Source organism: Oncorhynchus mykiss, chromosome 6 (assembly GCF_013265735.2).
Source record: "Oncorhynchus mykiss isolate Arlee chromosome 6, USDA_OmykA_1.1, whole genome shotgun sequence".
NCBI classification, from domain to species: Eukaryota; Metazoa; Chordata; class Actinopteri; order Salmoniformes; family Salmonidae; genus Oncorhynchus; species Oncorhynchus mykiss.
This window is the reverse complement of record NC_048570.1, coordinates 12,394,428-12,413,761: the sequence shown is the minus strand read 5'-3', so window position 1 is coordinate 12,413,761 and position 19,334 is coordinate 12,394,428. Positions and strand designations below refer to the sequence as shown.

At 50.2% G+C, this 19,334-nt stretch overlaps 1 protein-coding gene across 1 annotated transcript in view; it reads left to right on the top strand.

Moving 5' to 3' along the window:
- The window catches only part of LOC110525279 (adhesion G-protein coupled receptor V1), a 245,182-nt gene that overhangs the window by 141,599 nt on the left and 84,249 nt on the right, over positions 1 to 19,334 (top strand). The window contains exons 78-83 of the mRNA XM_036979421.1: positions 1,050 to 1,457; positions 3,053 to 3,237; positions 3,433 to 3,682; positions 4,178 to 4,317; positions 5,314 to 5,474; positions 5,834 to 5,934. Of these exons, the coding sequence (XP_036835316.1) occupies positions 1,050 to 1,457; positions 3,053 to 3,237; positions 3,433 to 3,682; positions 4,178 to 4,317; positions 5,314 to 5,474; positions 5,834 to 5,934 (1,245 nt within the window). The remainder of the gene's footprint in view (positions 1 to 1,049; positions 1,458 to 3,052; positions 3,238 to 3,432; positions 3,683 to 4,177; positions 4,318 to 5,313; positions 5,475 to 5,833; positions 5,935 to 19,334) is intronic.

Sequence of the window (19,334 nt, the reverse complement as noted above, 5' to 3'; positions counted from 1 at the left end):
TCTCCACATCCTGTTACATATGACCAGGTTATCTCCAGTCTCCACATCCTGTTACATATGACCAGGTTATCTCCAGTCTCCACATCCTGTTACATATGACCAGGTTATCTCCAGTCTCCACATCCTGTTACATATGACCAGGTTATCTCCAGTCTCCACATCCTGTTACATATGACCAGGTTATCTCCAGTCATCTTATCCTGTTACATATGACCAGGTTATCTCCAGTCTCCACATCCTGTTACATATGACCAGGTTATCTCCAGTCATCTTATCCTGATACATATGACCAGGTTATCTCCAGTCATCTTATCCTGATACATATGACCAGGTTATCTCCAGTCATCTTATCCTGATACATATGACCAGGTTATCTCCAGTCATCTTATCCTGATACATATGACCAGGTTATCTCCAGTCATCTTATCCTGATACATATGACCAGGTTTTCTCCAGTCTCCACATCCTGATACATATGACCAGGTTATCTCCTATCATCTTATCCTGATACATATGACCAGGTTATCTCCAGTCTCCACATCCTGTTACATATGACCAGGTTTTCTCCAGTCTCCACATCCTGATACATATGACCAGGTTATCTCCAGTCTCCACATCCTGTTACATATGACCAGGTTATCTCCAGTCATCTTATCCTGATACATATGACCAGGTTATCTCCAGTTATCTTATCCTGATACATATGACCAGGTTATCTCCAGTCATCTTATCCTGTTACATATGACCAGGTTATCTCCAGTCTCCACATCCTGTTACATATGACCAGGTTATCTCCAGTCTCCACATCCTGTTACATATGACCAGGTTATCTCCAGTCTCCACATCCTGTTACATATGACCAGGTTATCTCCTATCATCTTATCCTGATACATATGACCAGGTTATCTCCAGTCTCCACATCCTGATACATATGACCAGGTTATCCCCTATTCATCCACCCATCTCTCTCTCTCCGTTTTCTTTCCCAACTCCCTCCATCTTTCCATCCTACTGTGACCTCACACTCCTGTTTCGTTGTCATCCAAAAGGAAGTCCCTCGGGCTGAGGCAGTAGGGCCCACTCTGATCTGGCCTGCCGTGGCCGGGATGGACTTTCTGAAAGAAGAGGGCCAGCTGACCTTTGACCTGGGCCAAAGGAGCATAGGGCTGAACATCACCCTCACCCCAGACCAGGCCTCCTCCAACCCCCCGCCGAAGCGCTTTCACGTGGAGCTGTATGGGGCCAGTGGAGGGGCCAGGGTGCACCCTGAGTACGGCCTGGCCAACGTGACCCTGGTGTCGGGCACAGAGGCCCAGGCTGTGTGGGTCCTATTGGACCAGCTCCAGCAGCCTCTGGACACTACCATACTGGACAGGGTGCTCCAGGCTCTGCTCAGCAAGTTCACGGCACAACTCACTCTAGAACAACTGACTGCCGTGCTGGACGCACTGGGGAAGGTGAGAGGGAAGGAGAGCGAGGGGGGAGAAGGATGAGCTAGTATTTGTTTTGTTTGCTATTAAAAGTTCAGTTTTTTTGTGTGTGTGTGTTGCATATGTGTGTGCCTGTGTGTGAGTTTTGTCCAAGTACAAAACGATGACAGATCTACAGATTAGTTTTTAAAAGGTCTCTGTTGTCCCTTAGTGTCTGACTAAACCAGCTGAATCCATCAGCCTGTAGCCAAGTCAAGTCTGCAATGTAATAGACGGGTTAGCTGACAATGTCACAAACGATGCACACGCTTCAGTAGGGCAGAAGTCTGTGAATTGTTGTGATGGTGTTTGACTGATTTCATGTCAATGCTAACATGGCAAAAATGGCTAGCTACTAACCAACAACTGTAAGAATGTATTTGAGAGACAACAAGTGCTCATTGTGCAAATGTATTTATGTTTTCAATAAATATTGGAGATGAAATATAGCTAACATGTTGTCAACAATCTAAGCCAAAACGTTCTGTTTATCCCCCTAGTTGCGCACGGTTCGGTTTTGTTACTAAGCAACCAACCAGTCTTTACAATGTGAGAGAGCAGATTGGGGCTAAGGACACAGTGAATAACTGTCACCACCAAACTAGGAATGAACCAACATGTTCCTGAGAGGGAGATGGGAGGTTCAAAGAGACATCACACTTAAGAGCTTCCACACACACTCACTGAGAGGAAAACCTAGCCTGTCTGTGTTTGCATTGTACTGTGTGTGTTACATAACCCACAGGGTACTGTGTGTGTTACATAACCCACAGGGTACTGTGTGTCTTACATAACCCACAGGGTACTGTGTGTGTTACATATCCCACAGGGTACTGTGTGTGTTACATATCCCACAGGGTACTGTGTGTGTTACATATCCCACAGGGTACTGTGTGTGTTACATAACCCACAGGGTACTGTGTGTGTTACATATCCCACAGGGTACTGTGTGTGTTACATAACCCACAAGGTACTGTGTGTGTTACATATCCCACAGGGTACTGTGTGTGTTACATAACCCACAGGGTACTGTGTGTGTTACATATCCCACAGGGTACTGTGTGTGTTACATAACCCACAGGGTACTGTGTGTGTTACATATCCCACAGGGTACTGTGTGTGTTACATATCCCACAGGGTACTGTGTGTGTTACATATCCCACAGGGTACTGTGTGTCTTACATAACCCACAGGGTACTGTGTGTCTTACATAACCCACAGGGTACTGTGTGTATGTTACATAACCCACAGGGTACTGTGTGTCTTACATATCCCACAGGGTACTGTGTGTCTTACATAACCCACAGGGTACTGTGTGTGTTACATATCCCACAGGGTACTGTGTGTCTTACATAACCCACAGGGTACTGTGTGTCTTACATAACCCACAGGGTACTGTGTGTCTTACATAACCCACAGGGTACTGTGTGTGTTACATATCTCACAGGGTAGTGTGTGTGTGTGTGTGTGTGTGTGTGTGAATTTGATAGGTGGCTCTCAGATTTTTGGATATATTTGTCTTAGTCATAATTACCTTCAATTCTGCACAAACACAAACCGAGATTCTCTCTCTGCTTGGCCAGGTGCTTACGGAGGCAGAGCGCACCCCTATTGCGGACAGCAGCCGTGGCTTGACCTATGACCTACTGTGTGCCATGGCCAACCCCAGCAGAGTCGACACAGGAGGCCTGAGCCAACTGGCAGAGGTGGCCGAGCGCTTCGCCTTTTCCCTGCTCACACACAGCCAGTGTGGAGCACAGGCTCAAAGGTGCGTCCTGCCTCATGGGGGATTGTTGGTAAAAAACTCAAGAGTATTGTTGTCTATTATTTCCGCCGCTGACTATGCTATTATAGTAGATGTCTTATTTGAGGGGCAAAATATAGAATGGATCACCCTTTCCCACTGTTAAAAAATAAGACTATATGAGTAACATAAGAGTGTGATTTGTTGGTATTTTTAAAGGGGGAGGACCATTCTGGACACTTGTGCCTACATTTCCATCTCTTCCTACCACTGGTACCCTACCCAGATCAACGGGCACATGTTCACAGGCAAGAACTCAGACACCTTTCAGTTGCCAGAGAACCTCCTGGAGGTGCCAGCCTTGCCCACTGGCACCGTCTCCCCCTCAGCCTGCCGCCGGGTGCAGCTCACAGAGTACAGCACCGAACACTGGTTCCTCACCGACAAAACCACCGCGCTCAACGGCAAGGCAAGCAGACCCACATACACTCAAAGCCACACCATGACAGCTAGTAATACTTAGACTGTTGGGTAACTATACTGGAAATGGGTGCCCTCTGCAATTCTTCCTGAAGTCATTATTGTAAAAATTATTTTTTTACTGTCATTCAGTCCATTTATCTGGTAAAATAAAGGTAAATAAATATCAAGTTACAGGAGAATACCTGTGGTATTACAGTTGAAAATGTATTCCTCAGTGGATCCTTAGTGCTTGGTGTAAACTGCAGGGGGCAGTGTTGTTCCACTGAAGCTCTGTGCCAGGTCTCTGCCACGAGGGCTTTACAGCTATAAAGACCTATAGTGTTTGTCCATGGCAACCGTAGACCCAGATCTAGGATCAGTTTACCCCTCCCCAATCCTTAGTTGAACAACAATAGGAAAAGCACAAAGTTGACCTCAGATCCGTGTTTCGGGCCAGCTCCATCCAACTCTGTACTGTAATGGTATTTCTCTGGATGTGTAGGTGTTCTCTGCCAGCCTGCAGGGCCGAGGGTCACGACCCCTGACTGAGGGTAACGAGGTGGTATACCGTATCCACACCCCCGGGTTGAGGGTCAAACCTGGCCAGTCTCTGTGCCTTCTGTGGAGCCAGGCTGTTGAGAGGTACGACCCCCCACTCCTATACCCAGTTACTTTACTCCGCATAGTACTATGAAGCTCTAGCACAACAAACAGAGCATTCTTAATCACACATTCTATGTTTTTTTATTAATTCCCCAAAACGTATATTTCTCTTAATTTCTGTTGCTATCCTGAACTTGAACCCATGTGATAATGTGGTGTGTGAGTGAAATGACTGTAGGACACAATCACTTAGGTGAGTTAAAGGGTCCTCCCCCTTCTTCTCAAGTCTGCTCTGTAGGTGTGAACCTCACACTTCGGGTCAGCCTCTAGTAGAGAGGTCAGAGTTCAGGGATCAGGTTCTGTCCAGCCATGACCTCTTTCTTTGGACATAGATTAATTGGCCTCCCTCAATCCCCCTCTGGGCTGGCCTAGACTGCTCTGTGATGTCTGTGAGTGTTCAATTTGCTCTGCTCCAAGTTCCCGAACATTCCCGCCCCTCAGAAGTGTGTTTGAAAGAACATTACGGAGGAGGTCCGGAGTGGGACTCTTGGCTGAACAGCTTGTAACAGGAAGCAGATTTCTCCGGTTTGGTTTGGCCCGTGGAGCAGCTATAGCTACAATCCAACAACAATCCATCTCTCAGATAACCAAGCAGACGACAGCGTTGATAACGTCATCCTGAGGGGGAAAAGAGAGGCCTGTTCAACTTCCTCCTTGTCTCACTGCACTGATGACAGGTCTATTAAAGTTTGTCATGGACTTTGCAGTCATGACTAGGACAATCAGTCTAGTCTGTCAGGCACAAAGTAAATTAACTTCATTTTCATAAGGAAAAAATAAGAGTTCTATGCTCTTATCTTGTCATACATGTCACTCTTTGAAATGTTCTGAGTTCCCTAACGTATCTGAGAGTGGACACATCGGAGCAACCAATCAAGCAGAGACACTACACAGCTGGATGTTCCAATCAGAACTTCATATGAACTTCCTGCCTGAGGCTGACTACTTCGTGTATTATCTCTCCCTCTCCTCTAGCTGGCTGTCAGACGGGCAGTTCTGCAGGGTGGTGGAGGACAGTGGGAACTATGTGGAGTGTGCCTGCTCCCACCTGTCTGTGTACACGGCCCACGCCCAGATGGCTTCCCTGGCCTCCTACAACGAGGCCTTCTACGCCTCAGGCTTCATCTGCATCTCAGGTACCGTATGGAGGAAGAGTCTCTTTAGGTATTCAGTACAACTAGTTTAGCCTTCAGTCCTTGTTTCTAATGTATCCATTTTTCTTTGTTTCTCGCTCTCTTTTTATCTATTTATCTATTTCTTCTGTATATGTGTATCTCCCTTCGTTTCCTCTGTCTTTTTCCTTTCATTTCTCCATTCTGTCTGCCTCATCACTGTTGTTCCTTTTGGATATCGCTCGGGCCTCTTCCCGTCCTACAGTCCCCTCCCACTCGGTTTTAGATGGTCTTACCACAAGCATTTTTGATCCAAGTATAAAACATGGGTTTTTATGGTTGACATGGAATGACAAAGCATTTATTTTTGGTCTGATCCTCAGCTTTCGTCTTGGCCATCATATCCCACCTGCTGTGTTCTCGCTTCCCCATGTTTGCTGCCAAATTGCTCACCCACATGATGGTAGGCTGCCTTGGGACACAGGTATGAAGACCCCCCGTATTGTCCCATCTCTGAATCTCCACACAACACAGACATGTCTTCCCCGGTCCAGATCAATGTTCTCATGCAAGCATACTAGCCATTTGGTGGTACAAACATCACTAGTTTCCCTGGCATTTGTATTGACTCTGTCAGGGTCTTAGTGAGATGATTAGCACATTCTGACCGTGTGGGAAGATTTAGACTGCTGAGAAACTTTTGAAACCAGTGATAGAAGCATCCATCTCTATTCAGATCAATTTGCCTTGCCATATAGGTCAGCAGCCACTCTACTCAAACACACACACACGCACACACGTACCCCCCCCACACACACACACGCACATGTACCCCCCCCCCCCCCCCCCCCCCCAACAGGTGCTACAGATGTCACCAGATATTTTCTAAGAATTGTGCATAGGGCTGGACAGACGCCAACAGATGTAGCCGCCACAACCTTACGGACTAGGCTGTTAGCCCTGACAACAAAACAATCCCCCTGGGCCCTTTCCCATAAAAACCACGGCTGCCGTTAACCGTTAGGGCGGTGAAAGAGAAATGTGGCCGGTGGGGGGCTACCGTGGAGGAGTGTCTCAGATCCTTCAGACCTGTGAGTGGGAATTTTCCACTGGTCCCCAGTGCCTGACAGACAAACACAGACCTCTACTAAACCTTTTTATTCATGGGGCCAAACACCCTGGTCACACCACTTTTACTGCCAAGTGGAGCCCCTGAACCTAAAAGGTTTTGGATGGAAAATTCCGTCCTGTCCTTGTCCTTGTCACATACTGTATTGTACGTTAAGACCCGGGTAGGCCCCGGTAAAACCGGGTAGACCTACGTAGGCCCTGGTAAAACCGGGTAGAACCTGGTGTACCAGTGTAGACCCGGGTGGACCCGTGTAGACCCGGGTAGGCCCCGGTAAACCCGGGTAGACCTACTTAGACCCTGGTAAAACCGGGTAGAACCTGGTGTACCAGTGTAGACCCGGCTGGACCCGGGTAGATCCTGGTAGGTATGTGTAGGGGAGTGTTTGGCCTTCTGGTCAAGGCCTGGGTGAAGGTTTGCTTGGTTGTGTGCCCTTCATAGCTGAAGGTCTGCTTGACTGTCTGTGGTCGGGACTTCTTTGTCTATACATATTCTGTTCAATGCAGTTGTACTTGCAAACCCAAATGAACTAAGTCTAAATGGTCATGTTTGAAACAACTGAAGAGGGTGAAGTATCAACCCCACATCTTCCTATAACTAGCAGTGTAGAGTTTGACCTAGAGTTCTTTGACACTGTGTGGTTGAACTTTGACACAGTCGAGGAGTTCAATGAGGTTGCATCTCTTGGAATAGAACTCCCACCACCACAGCACTACTGTTCATCCAACTTCATGCACCAATAGGATTGAAACCCCAAAATCAGCGATTGTTCCACTGTGTACAATCCCATCACATATACATACTTGTCCTATGCTACTGGCAGATGACCAGGGGTTAGGGGTCAGGGTTGAGGGCTCATCCTCTTTAGAGGGTTTCTAAGGTACCAGCTGTTGATCCAGTCTCTGTGGTATCAGTCCGACCGGAGGAGCATCTCCCTCAGTGTAATGATTCACTGACACAACCCTCTGGACCTGGGAAATTGATTGGAACATTTATTTCCCCTCCTCCAGCAACAGTAAGCACCTTCCTCTACCTTTTTATTCTCCCTCTCATTCTCACCCCCCTTGCTCATTCTCACCCCCTCTCTCATTCTCACCCCCCTTGCTCATTCTCACCCCCCTTGCTCATTCTCACCCCCCTTGCTCATTCTCACCCCCCTCTCTCATTCTCACCCCCCTCTCTCTTTCTCACCCCCCTCTCTCATTCTCACCCCCCTCGCTCATTCTCACCCCCCTCGCTCATTCTCACCCCCTCGCTCATTCTCACCCCCCTCGCTCATTCTCACCCCCCTAGCTCATTCTCACCCCCCTAGCTCATTATCAGCTCCCCTCTCTCATTCTCACCCCCCTCACTCATTCTCACCCCCCTCTCTCATTCTCACCCCCCTCGCTCATTCTCAGCTCCCCTCTCATTCTCACCCCCCTCGCTCATTCTCACCCCCTTTGCTCATTCATCCCCCCCGCTCATTCTCACCCCCCTCTCTCATTCTCAGCTCCCCTCTCATTCTCACCGCCCTCACTCATTCTCACCCCCCTCGCTCATTCTCACCCCCCTCGCTCATTCTCAGCTCCGCTCTCATTCTCAGCTCCCCTCTCATTCTCACTCCCCTCACTCATTCCACCCCCCTCTCATTCTCACCCCCCTCGCTCATTCTCAGCTCCCCTCTCATTCTCACCCCCTCACCCCCCTCACTCATTCTCACCCCCCTCTCATTTTCGCCCCCCTCACTCATTCTCAGCTCCCCTCTCATTCACAGCTCCCCTCTCATTCTCACCCCCCTCACTCATTCCACCCCCTCTCCTTCTCACCCCCCTCGCTCATTCTCAGCTCCCCTCACTCATTCTCACCCCCTCACTCATTCTCAGCTCCCCTCTCATTCTCACCCCCCTCACTCATTCTCAGCTCCCCTCTCATTCTCACCCCCCTCACTCATTCTCAGCTCCCCTTTCATTCTCACCCCCGTCGCTCATTCTCACCCCCTCACTCATTCTCAGCTCCCTTCTAATTCTCACCCCCTCTCTCATTCTCTGCTCCCCTCTAATTCTCACCCCCCTCGCTCATTCTCACCCCCCTCTCTCATTCTCAACCTTTGAAGATGTGTGCAGTCCTCTGGGCACTGATTCACCTGACTTTCATTTGGAGGTGCGAGGAGGTCTACATGAAGCCTCTGGCTAAGACACGAGTACCTTAACATTTTACTAGAAACTCTCCAGTGAAAGCTCAGCAGAAGCAGGCAGGTGGAGCAAGCAGAGCGAGGTGGGTGGAGCAAGCAGAGCAAGGTGGGTGGAGCAAGCAGAGCGAGGTGGGTGGAGCAAGCACAGTGAGGTGGGTGGAGCAAGTAGAGCGAGGTGGGTGGAAAGGAAGGGACAGGCAGAGCAGTGACTGTATGCTAGCAGGATAGTCCATATCTCTAATCGCCTTTTCTGATCGCAATGTTGTTTCCATAAGAGGATGAATTGGTCTAATGTAGCATGTATAGTAAAGCCTCAGCCCTTAGCTACCTCTTGCAGTTGAAATGAGCCTAAAAAAAGTGCATAATGACAATATTTGAATTGTTTTGTGTGAATACAGCACCAGTGACAAAAGGCAAAAATAGAGACACGTTCTAATTGAGTGAGGCGTCAAAGGGGACAACGCGCCCATCCGGCTTCAGTTGAGTCATTATAATTAAAAACAATGCATTCTAAAATAAATCACACACACGCCTTTCACGCTCGCCTTTGGTCAGTTTAGGCCATCTCTCTCTCTCTCTCTCTCTTGCTCTCCCTCACTCTTTCTCCCTTTACCTCTCTCTCTCTCTCTGTCTGCTTTGTGGCCATTATTTGGGGTGTTTAATATTTGTGTCATGATATCCGGTTGACCAGGGGGGTGACAGACACCCGATGCTACACACTGACAAGCCCTCCCCTCAGCAAGACGACTGAAGATTGTGCGGAGTGGAAATGTACCAACGGCTGCCTGTGTGTCAACCACGATAGGGCTCTTCATACGAGCGGCAATAACGCACATTTACCCAGGGTAATCAGAGAGGGGCTGCCATAAAGGCAGGGCTGTAGCTTAGTGTGTGTGTGTGTGTGTGTGTGTGTCATCCTGTCTCGATGTGAGTTACATGCATGCAGGCAAGCTTGAACACACACACACACACACACACACACACACACACACACACACACACACACATAGACTTGTTTTTCCCAACAAAAACATGTTCAAATGTGCTGGTTAGCGTTTTTCATCATGAATCTAGTACTGGAAGCAGCTCTGCAGAGTGGTCACTAGCTGGCACAGCCACAAAGTCATAACATCGGATTTTAAACCTAACTTTAACCCTAAGCTTAACCATACTGCTAACTATAACCGGTCATTAAGACACTAACAGTTTACAGACAATAGGCAATTAATGTCACAGTTATGAAAACTTAGGACACTGAAGAGGCCTTTCTACTGACTGAAAAACACCAAAAGAAAGATGCCTAGTGTCCCTGCTCATCTGCGTGAAAGTGAAAGGAGGCATGAGGACTGCAGATGTGGCCAGGGCAATAAATTGCAATGGTTGTACTGTGAGATGCCTAAGATAGTGCTACAGGGAGACAGGACGGACAGCTGATCGTCCTCGCAGTGGCAGACCACGTGTAACAACACCTGCACAGGATTGGTACATGCAAACATCACACATGGGGGACAGGTACAGGATGGAAACAACAACTGCCTGAATTACACCAGGAATGCACAATCCCTCCATGAGTGCTCAGACTGTCCGCAATAGGCTGAGAGAGGCTGGACTGAGGGCTTATAGGCCTGTTGTAAGGCGGGTCCTCACCAGACAACACCGGCAATGTCACCTATGGGCACAAACCCACCGTCGCTGGACTAGACACGACTGGCAAAAAGTGCTCTTCACTGACGAGTCGCGGTTTTGTCTCACCAGGGGTGATGGTCGGATTCGTGTTTATCATCAAAGGAATGAGCGTCACACCGAGGCCTGTACTCTGGAGCGGGATCGATTTGGAGGTGGAGGGTCCGTCATGGTCTGGGGCATTGTGTCATAGCATCATCGGACTGAGCTTGTTGCCATTGCAGGCAATCTGAATGCTGTGAATTACAGGGAAAACATCCTCCTCCCTCATGTGGTACCCTTCCTGCCGGCTCATCCTGACATGACCCTCCAGCATGACAATGCCACCAGCCAAACTGCTCGTTCTGTGCGTGATTTCCTGCAAGACAGGAATGTCAGTGTTCTGCCATGACCAGCGAAGAGCCCGGATCTCAATCCCATTGAGCACGTCTGGGACCTATTGGATCGGAGGGTGAGGTCTAGGGCCATTCCCCCCAGAAATGTCTGGGAACTTGCAGGTGCCTGGTGGAAGAGTGGGGTAACATCTCATAGCAAGAACTGGCAAATCTGGTGCAGTCCATGAGGAGGAGATGCACTGCAGTACTTAATGCAGCTGGTGGCCACACCAGATACTGACTGTTACTTTTGATTTTGACCCCCCCCCCCCCCCCTTTGTTCAGGGACACTTTATTCAATTTCTGTTAGTCACATGTCTGTGGAACTTGTTCAGTTTATGTCTCAGTTGTTCAATCTTGTTATGTTCATACAAATATTTACACATGTTAAGTTTGCTGAAAATAAACGCAGTTGACAGTGAGAGGACGTTTTTTTGTTGTTGCTGAGTTTATTAGCTCTCTGCGTACATCCAAGGGCCAGCTGTGCTGCCCTATTCTGAGCCAATTGTATTTTTTTGTGGCACCTGACCACACGACTGAACAGTAGTCAAGGCGCGACAAAACGAGGACTTGTGGTTCCTGCCTTGTTGATAGTGTTGTTAAGAAGGCAGAGCATCACTTTATTATGGACAGACTTCTCTCCATCTTAGTTACTTCTGTATCAGTATGTTTTTACCATGACAGTTTACAATCTAGGGTTACTACAAGCAGTTTAGTCATCTCAAAAAAAAGTCAAGCTCAATTTCCACGTTATTCATTACAAGATTTAGTTGAGGTTTAGGGTTTAGTGAATGTTTTGTCCAAAATACAATGCTTTTAGATTTTTAAATGTTTACGGCTAACTTAATCCTTGCCACCCACTCTGAAACTAACTGCAGCTCTTTTAAGTATTTCAGTCACTGTAGTAGTTGACTTGTATAGTGTTGAGTCATCTGCATACATAGACACTCTGGCTTTACTCAAAGTCAGTGGCATGTCGTTAGTAAAAAAATTAAAAAGCAAGGGGCTTAAACAGCTACCCTGGGGAATTCCTGATTCTACCTGGATTATGTTTGAGAGGCATCCATTAAAGAACACCTTCTGTGTTCTGTTAGACAAGTAACTCTTTATCCACAGTATAGCAGGGGGTGTAAAGTCATAACACTTACGTTTTTCCAGCAGCAGACTATGATCGATAATGTCAAAAGCAAAAAACAAGACAGCCCCCACAATCATTTTATCATCAATTTCTCTCAGCCAATCATCAGCCATTTGTGTAAGTGCTGTGCTTGTTGAGTGTCCTTCTCCATAAGTGCTGAAAGTCTGTTGTCAATATGTTTACTGTGAAATAGAATTGTATCTGGTCAAACACAATTTTTTCCAGAAGTTTACTAAGGTTTGGTAACAGGCTGATTGGTCGGCTATTTGAGCCAGTAAAGGGGGCTTTACTATTATTGGGTAGCTGTAACGGTTCTCTTCGGGTGAAGTAGAGGCGGACCAAAATGCAGCGTGGTTTCTTTGATTCATGTTTAATAACAAAAGATAAACACGAACACTGCAAAAACAATAAACGTGAAAATCCAAAACAGTCCTATCTGGTGCAAACACAGAGACAGGAATACAGAATCACCCACCACAACAGGACCAAGCGGCGTGGTAACGGGCAGCAGCAGGAGCAGCGTATTAAGGACTTCTGGACTTGGGAGGAAATCTTCGACGGGAGAGGACCCTGGGCAAAACCAGGGGAGTGTCGCCGCCCCAAGGTGCAGCAGGAGAAACGGCAGTAGGAGCAGCGAGAGGAATGGACATGGGAGGACGTTTTGGACGGCAAGAGTATGGACTGTACTACTTGGGAGGAAATAGACAGGTGGGCGGTCGACCCAGGAGGAGTGCCGGAGCCCGCCTGGGATTCGCTGGAGCAGTGCGAAGAGGGGTATCGGAGAATGGAGTTGGAGAGACAAGCACGGCGGTGCGGTAGGAAGCCCGAGAGTCAGCCCCAAAAATGTATTTGGGGGGGGGGCTCACAGGGAGTATGGCGAGGCCAGGTAGGAGACCTACGCCAACTTCCTGTGCTTACCGGGGGGCTAGAGAGACGGGGCAGGCACCGTGCTATGCTGTGGAGTGCACGGTGTCCCCAGTGCGGGTGCATAGCCCGGTGTGGTACATTCCAGCTCCGCGTATCGGCCGGGCTAGAGTGAGCATTGAGCCAAGTGCCATGAAGCCGGCTCTACGCAGCTGGTCTCCAGTGCGTCTCCTTGGGCCGGCTTACATGGCACCAGCCTTGCGCATGGTGCCCCCGGTTCGCCTGCATAGCCCAGTGCGGGCTATTCCACCTCGTCGCACTGGCAGGGCGACCGGGAGCATTCAACCAGGTAAGGTTGGGCAGGCTCGGTGCTCAAGAGCTCCAGTGCGCCTGCACGGTCCGGTCTACCCAGTACCATCTCCACGCACCAGCCCTCCGGTGGCAGCTCCCCACACCAGGCTTCCTGTGCGTGTTCTCGGCCCAGTACCACCAGTGCCAGCACCACGCATCAGGCCTACAGTGCGCCTCGCCTGTCCAGCACTGCCAGAGCCTTTCTCCTCTCCAGCGCTGCCGGAGTCTCCCGCCTATCTAGCGCTGCCAGAGCCTTCCTCCTCTACAGCGTTGCCTGAGCTACCCGTCTGCCCAGCGCCGCCTGAGCCACCCGTCTGCCGAGCGCCGCCTGAGCCACCCGTCTGCCGAGCGCCGCCTGAGCCGCCCGTCTGCCCAGCGCCGCCAGTGCCGCCAGTCAGCCAGGGACCGCCAGTGCCGCCAGTCAGCCAGGGGCCGCCAGAGCCCCTCAGCCCAGAGGCGCCAGAGCCCCTCAGCCCAGAGGCGCCAGAGCCCCTCAGCCCAGAGGCGCCAGAGCCCCTCAGCCCAGAGGCGCCAGAGCCCCTCAGCCCAGAGGCGCCAGAGCCCCTCAGCCCAGAGGCGCCAGAGCCCCTCAGCCCAGAGGCGCCAGAGCCCCTCAGCCAAGAGCTTCCGACCCTCTGTCCCGAGCTTCCGCCCCTCTGTCCCGAGCTGCCGCCCCTCTGTCCCGAGCTGCCGCCCCTCTGTCCCGAGGGGAATTCCTGATTCTACCTGGATTATGTTTGAGAGGCATCCATTAAAGAACACCTTCTGTGTTCTGTTAGACAAGTAACTCTTTATCCACAGTATAGCAGGGGGTGTAAAGTCATAACACTTACGTTTTTCCAGCAGCAGACTATGATCGATAATGTCAAAAGCAAAAAACAAGACAGCCCCCCCTCTGTCCCTAGCTTCCGCCCCTCTGTCCCTAGCTTCCGCCCCTCTGTCCCTAGCTTCCGCCCCTCTGTCCCGAGCTTCCGCCCCTCTGTCCCGAGCTGCCGCCCCTCTCCCGAGCTGCCGCCCCTCTGTCCCGAGCTGCCGCCCCTCTGTCCCGAGCTGCCGCCCCTCTGTCCCGAGCTGCCGCCCCTCTGTCCCGAGCTGCCGCCCCTCTGTCCCGAGCTGCCTCTCTGTCCATTGAGAAGGGTCGCCGTGGCTAGGAGGCCACGGAAGCGGACAAGGTGGGGGACTAAGACTACGGTGAAGTGGGGGCCACGTCCAGCACCAGAGCCGCCACCGCGGACAGATGCCCACCCAGACCCTCCCCAATAGGTTCGGGTTTGGCGGCCGGAGTCCGCACCTGGGTGGGGTGGGGGGGTGTACTGTCACACCCTGACCATAGAAACATACAAAGCAAACTATGTTTTGGTTGGTCAGGGTGTGATCTGAGAGGGCATTCTATGTTGGATGTCTTGTTTGTCTATTTCTATGTCTGGCCTGATATGGTTCTCAATCAGAGGCAGGTGTTAGTCATTGTCTCTGATTGGGAACCATATTTAGGTAGCCTGGGTTTCACTGTGTGTTTGTGGGTGATTGATCCTGTCTTTGTGTTTGCACCAGATAGGACTGTTTTAGGTTTTCTCGCGTTTGTTGTTTTTGTTAGTTATTTCATGTGTAGTGTCTTTATAAATTAAAGAACATGAATAACCACCACGCTGCATTTTGGTCCGCCTCTCCTTCACCACAGGAAAACCCTTACAGTAGCGGAATGACTTTAGCTTCCCTCCAGGCCTAAGGGCGCACACTTTCTAGTAGGCTTAAATTGAAGATATGCCAATATCGTCTGCTATTATCTTCAGTAATTTTCCATCCAGATTGTCAGACCCCGGTGGCTTGTCATTGTTGATAGACAACAATAATTGCGTTGTGCTCTGATGACGTTGTACTAGGTGTATCCTAGCTAACATAACTGCTCGATGTGGTGAATTGACGGCTCACAGTTTTGTATTTATCCCGAGGCTAGCATATCACGTACTGTCATGTACTACTCAGACTCAGAGCATGTTAAACGTACAACCTTGCTCTCTCTCTCTTATGTAATTCAAATTCATATTGCTCCCAAACTAATGGGAATTGTACGTCAGTGTTCTGACTATAATTCTTGTCAGTCATTGCAGTGGAGGCATGCGTTACGTAGTCAGATAGGCGATGGTGGTGGGAATGGTGGTTGGGGGCCCTCTGCAGTATTATTTATGGGGAGTGTCTGTGTGCCATATAAATCTATTGATGATAAAAATAAAAAAAAATAAAAATGCTTTATTTAACCTTTATTTAACTAGACAAGTCAGTTAATAACAAATTCTTATTTTACAATGTCGACCTACCCCGGCCAAACCCGCACCTAACCCGGACGACACTGGGCTAATTCTGCACCGCATATGGGACTCCCAATCACGTCCGTTTGTGATACAGTAGTGATGCCTCTGTAGTGATGCCTCTGTAGTGATGCCTCTGAGATTCAGTGCCTTAGACCGCTGCACCACTCAGGACTACTTAAGGCTACTGATTTTAAGTTTTGTCTTCCTATGTGACATTTCTGGTGGTATTCTGTTTTCTGTTGACACACACTGATGTTTATCCCTACGGTCAGGAGGTGTTTAGGTGATCGTTGATGTGAGTAATACAGGATATCCTGTCCAGCAATGTGCACTTCCACAGCAACTCTGCTTTAAGAATTTCCATCTGGAGCGATCCAACAGACCGTTGTATTTATTCTGGAGGGAGAGAGAGAGAGAGAGGGAAGGGAGAGAAGATGGGCAAGGTAGTTGCTTAACAGCGGGTTCATGACTCTTTACTTAAGTAGAACATTGTGCTCATAGCATAGGGTCTGCTTCTCATTACGCAGGCCACAGTAAATCAATAAGCAGGCTTGTGACGTCAGAGCCTCCTCACAAGGCCTGTGTTATTGTCAGAGGCCAGCCCGGAGGGTGTAAGAAAGTCAGGGGAGAGGAAGAGATACTGGCACTCACTCCTCTATTCCCATAACCCCCCTCCTCAGAGAATAATTGAGTCACCCTGTTCTATGCAACCCGGTGGGTTAATGCTGGAATCTCCCACTACTGCAGACAGTTAATTTGGGGGGGGGGGGGTTCTTTATATTCATTCAGTTTCATGTATTAAATGATTCAACTTCAGCTCGTGTTTGACCTGTGTGTCAGTGCTGGAATCTCCAACTATACTTTAGCCATTGTTTTATTTCCCCTTCATTTCTCAGTTGTCCAGCATGAAAAAGTCCCCATCTGATCTGGGTGTGTGCCATGAGTTTCACAGGTCCTTGGCTGATTATCTCCTTGAAAACTATTTATATTTATTTTTTATTAAACTATTTAACTAGGCAAGTCAGTTAAGAACAAATTCTTATTTACAATGACGGCCTACACCGGCCAAACTCAGACGATGCTGGGCAAATTGTACGCCACCCTATGGGACTCCCAATCTGTAGTGACTCCTCAAGCACTGAGATGCGGTGCCTTAGACCACTGCGCCACTCCGGAGCCCTGGAAAAGGCTGTATTTTTTTATTTGGAGTTGGTCCCACTTGATAGTAGACATGAACTGATGATGATGGGTGCTCAGTGCTACTCCACACTACAGTTTGTAGTGGAGTGATGCTCTTGACACCAAGCCAGGAGAGGACAGGATGGAGGAGAGGAGAGGATGGAGGAGAAGACAGGGTGGAGGAGAGGACAGGATGGAGGAGAGGACAGGGTGGAGGTGAAGACAGAGGTGAGAAGAGGACAGGGTGGAGAAGAGGACAGGGTTCAGGAGAGGACAGGATGGAGGTGAAGATGGGATGGAGGTGAAGACGGGGTGGAGGAGAGGACAGAGTGGAGGAGAGGAGAGGACAGGGTAGAGGAGAGGACAGAGTGGAGGAGAGGACAGAGTGGAGGAGAGGACAGGGTGGAGACGAGGACAGGGTGGAGACGAGGACAGGGTGGAGAAGAGGACAGGGTGGAGAAGAGGACAGGGTGGAGAAGAGGACAGGGTGGAGGAGAGGACAGGGTGGAGGTGAGGAGAGGACAGGGTGGAGGTGAAGAGAGGACAGGGTGGAGGTGAGGAATGGATGGTGAGGAGAGGACAGGGTGGAGGTGAGGAGAGGACAGGGTGGAGGTGAAGACAGGACAGGGTGGAGGTGAAGACAGGACAGGGTGGAGGTCTGGGTGGAGGTGAAGACAGGACAGGGTGGAGGACAGGACAGGGTGGAGGACAGGATGGTGAAGACAGGGTGGAGGAGTGGACAGGACAGGGTGGAGGACAGGACAGGGTGGAGGAGAAGACAGGGTGTAGGAGTGGACAGAGTGGAGGTGAGAAGAGGACAGGGTGGAGAAGAGGATAGGGTGGAGAAGAGGACAGGGTGGAGGAGAGGACAGGGTAGAGGAGAGGAGAGGACAGGGTGGAGGTGAGGAGAGGACAGGGTGGAGGTGAGGAGAGGATGGAGGTGAAGACAGGACAGGGTGGAGGACAGGACAGCGTGGAGGACAGGATGGAGGTGAAGACAGGGTGGAGAAGAGGACAGGGTGCAGGTGAGGAGAGGACAGGGTGGAGGTGAGGAGAGGGTGGAGGATAGGACAGGATGGCGGTGAAGACAGGGTGGAGGAGAGGACAGGATGGAGGTGAGAGGACAGAGTGGAGGTGAGGGGCGGACAGGGTGGAGGAGAGGACAGGGTGGAGGTGAGGAGAGGACAGGGTGGAGGTGAGGAGAGGAGAGGACAGGGTGGAGGTGAGGAGAGGGCAGGGTGGAGGTGAGGAGAGGGCAGGGTGGAGGTGAGGAGAGTAGAGGACAGGGTGGAGGTGAGGAGAGGACAGGGTGAAGGTGAGGAGTGTGCTGGGTGGAGGTGAGGAGACGGCAGGGTGGAGGTGAGGAGACGGCAGGGTGGAGTTGAGGAGAGGGCAGGGTGGAGTTGAGGAGAGGGCAGGGTGGAGGTGAGGAGTGTGCAAGGTGGAGGAGAGGAGAGGACAGGGTGGAGGAGAGGAGAGGACAGGGTGGAGGTGAGGAGAGGACAGGTGGAGGAGAGGACATAGTGGAGTTGAGGAGAGGACAGGGTGGAGGAGAGGAGAGGACAGGTGGAGGAGAGGACAGGTGGAGGAGAGGACATAGTGGAGGTGAGGAGAGGACATAGTGGAGGTGAGGAGAGGACAGGGTGGAGGTGAGGAGAGGACAGGGTGGAGGTGAGGAGAGGACAGGGTGGAGGTGAGGAGAGGACAGGGTGGAGGTGAGGAGAGGGCAGGGTGGAGGTGAGGAGAGGACAGGGTGGAGGTGAGGAGAGGACAGGGTGGAGGTGACGAGATTACAAGGTGGAGGGTGGAGGATGTTTTGTCATTCCCAGTGTATTTGCACCTTTCCTCGTGGGTTAGACTCTGCTCCTCTGGCCCAGCAGACGAGGTCACTCTCAGATTTCTTGTTTTACCAATGAGGAGAGTTTGTTCAAAGATATTGACCCCAATAACAGAAGCACCAGCGGCCGTGAACTTACCCCCTTTTTCCTGACATAGCTCTGCAAACAGCGGCAGGAGGATGGCCTTTCTCCCACATCTGACTAGCACAGACCTGCGACCACGTGGACTGACTCGTACCCATGGTGCTAGAAAAATATGAAAGAGTTCTCTTTTCTCTCTCGTCTCTTCTCTCCTTCCCTCCCACCCTCTCTATCTCTCTTTCTCTCTCTCTCTCCTCTCTCTCCCTCTCCTCTCACTCCCTCTCCTCTCGCTCTCTCTTCTCTCTCTCTCCGGTGTTGTCAGGGTGACTGGGAGGATTCTGGTTCTATTATGTTCTGTGATCTGTCCATCAGTCAATCTGTGCTCTTTTTGCTGGGCTAAGCAGGGCTGTCAGGGCCCCACAGTTATGAACCCACCCTGAAAGTCTACTCAGCTCACAGCTACCCACAGTGCAGAGGACATTAGAAAGAGGAAGTGACACACTGTGACATCCTGTGAGTCATTAGTGTCACCACTGCTGATGAACTCAGTTCCCTTCCTGAGCTGATTGCAGCAACCTGACAACATTGAACTATACCCTCCTACCTACCCAAACCTGATAACATTGTACACTTCTTATCACGGAGGGACCTACTACCACGTCTAATCACATTATTCTCCTTAACACAAAGGAACATCCCCAAAATGGTTTTGCACTTCATAACTGCCCTGACAAAGGCCTTGAGGTCAATACGTAAAGCTTATTA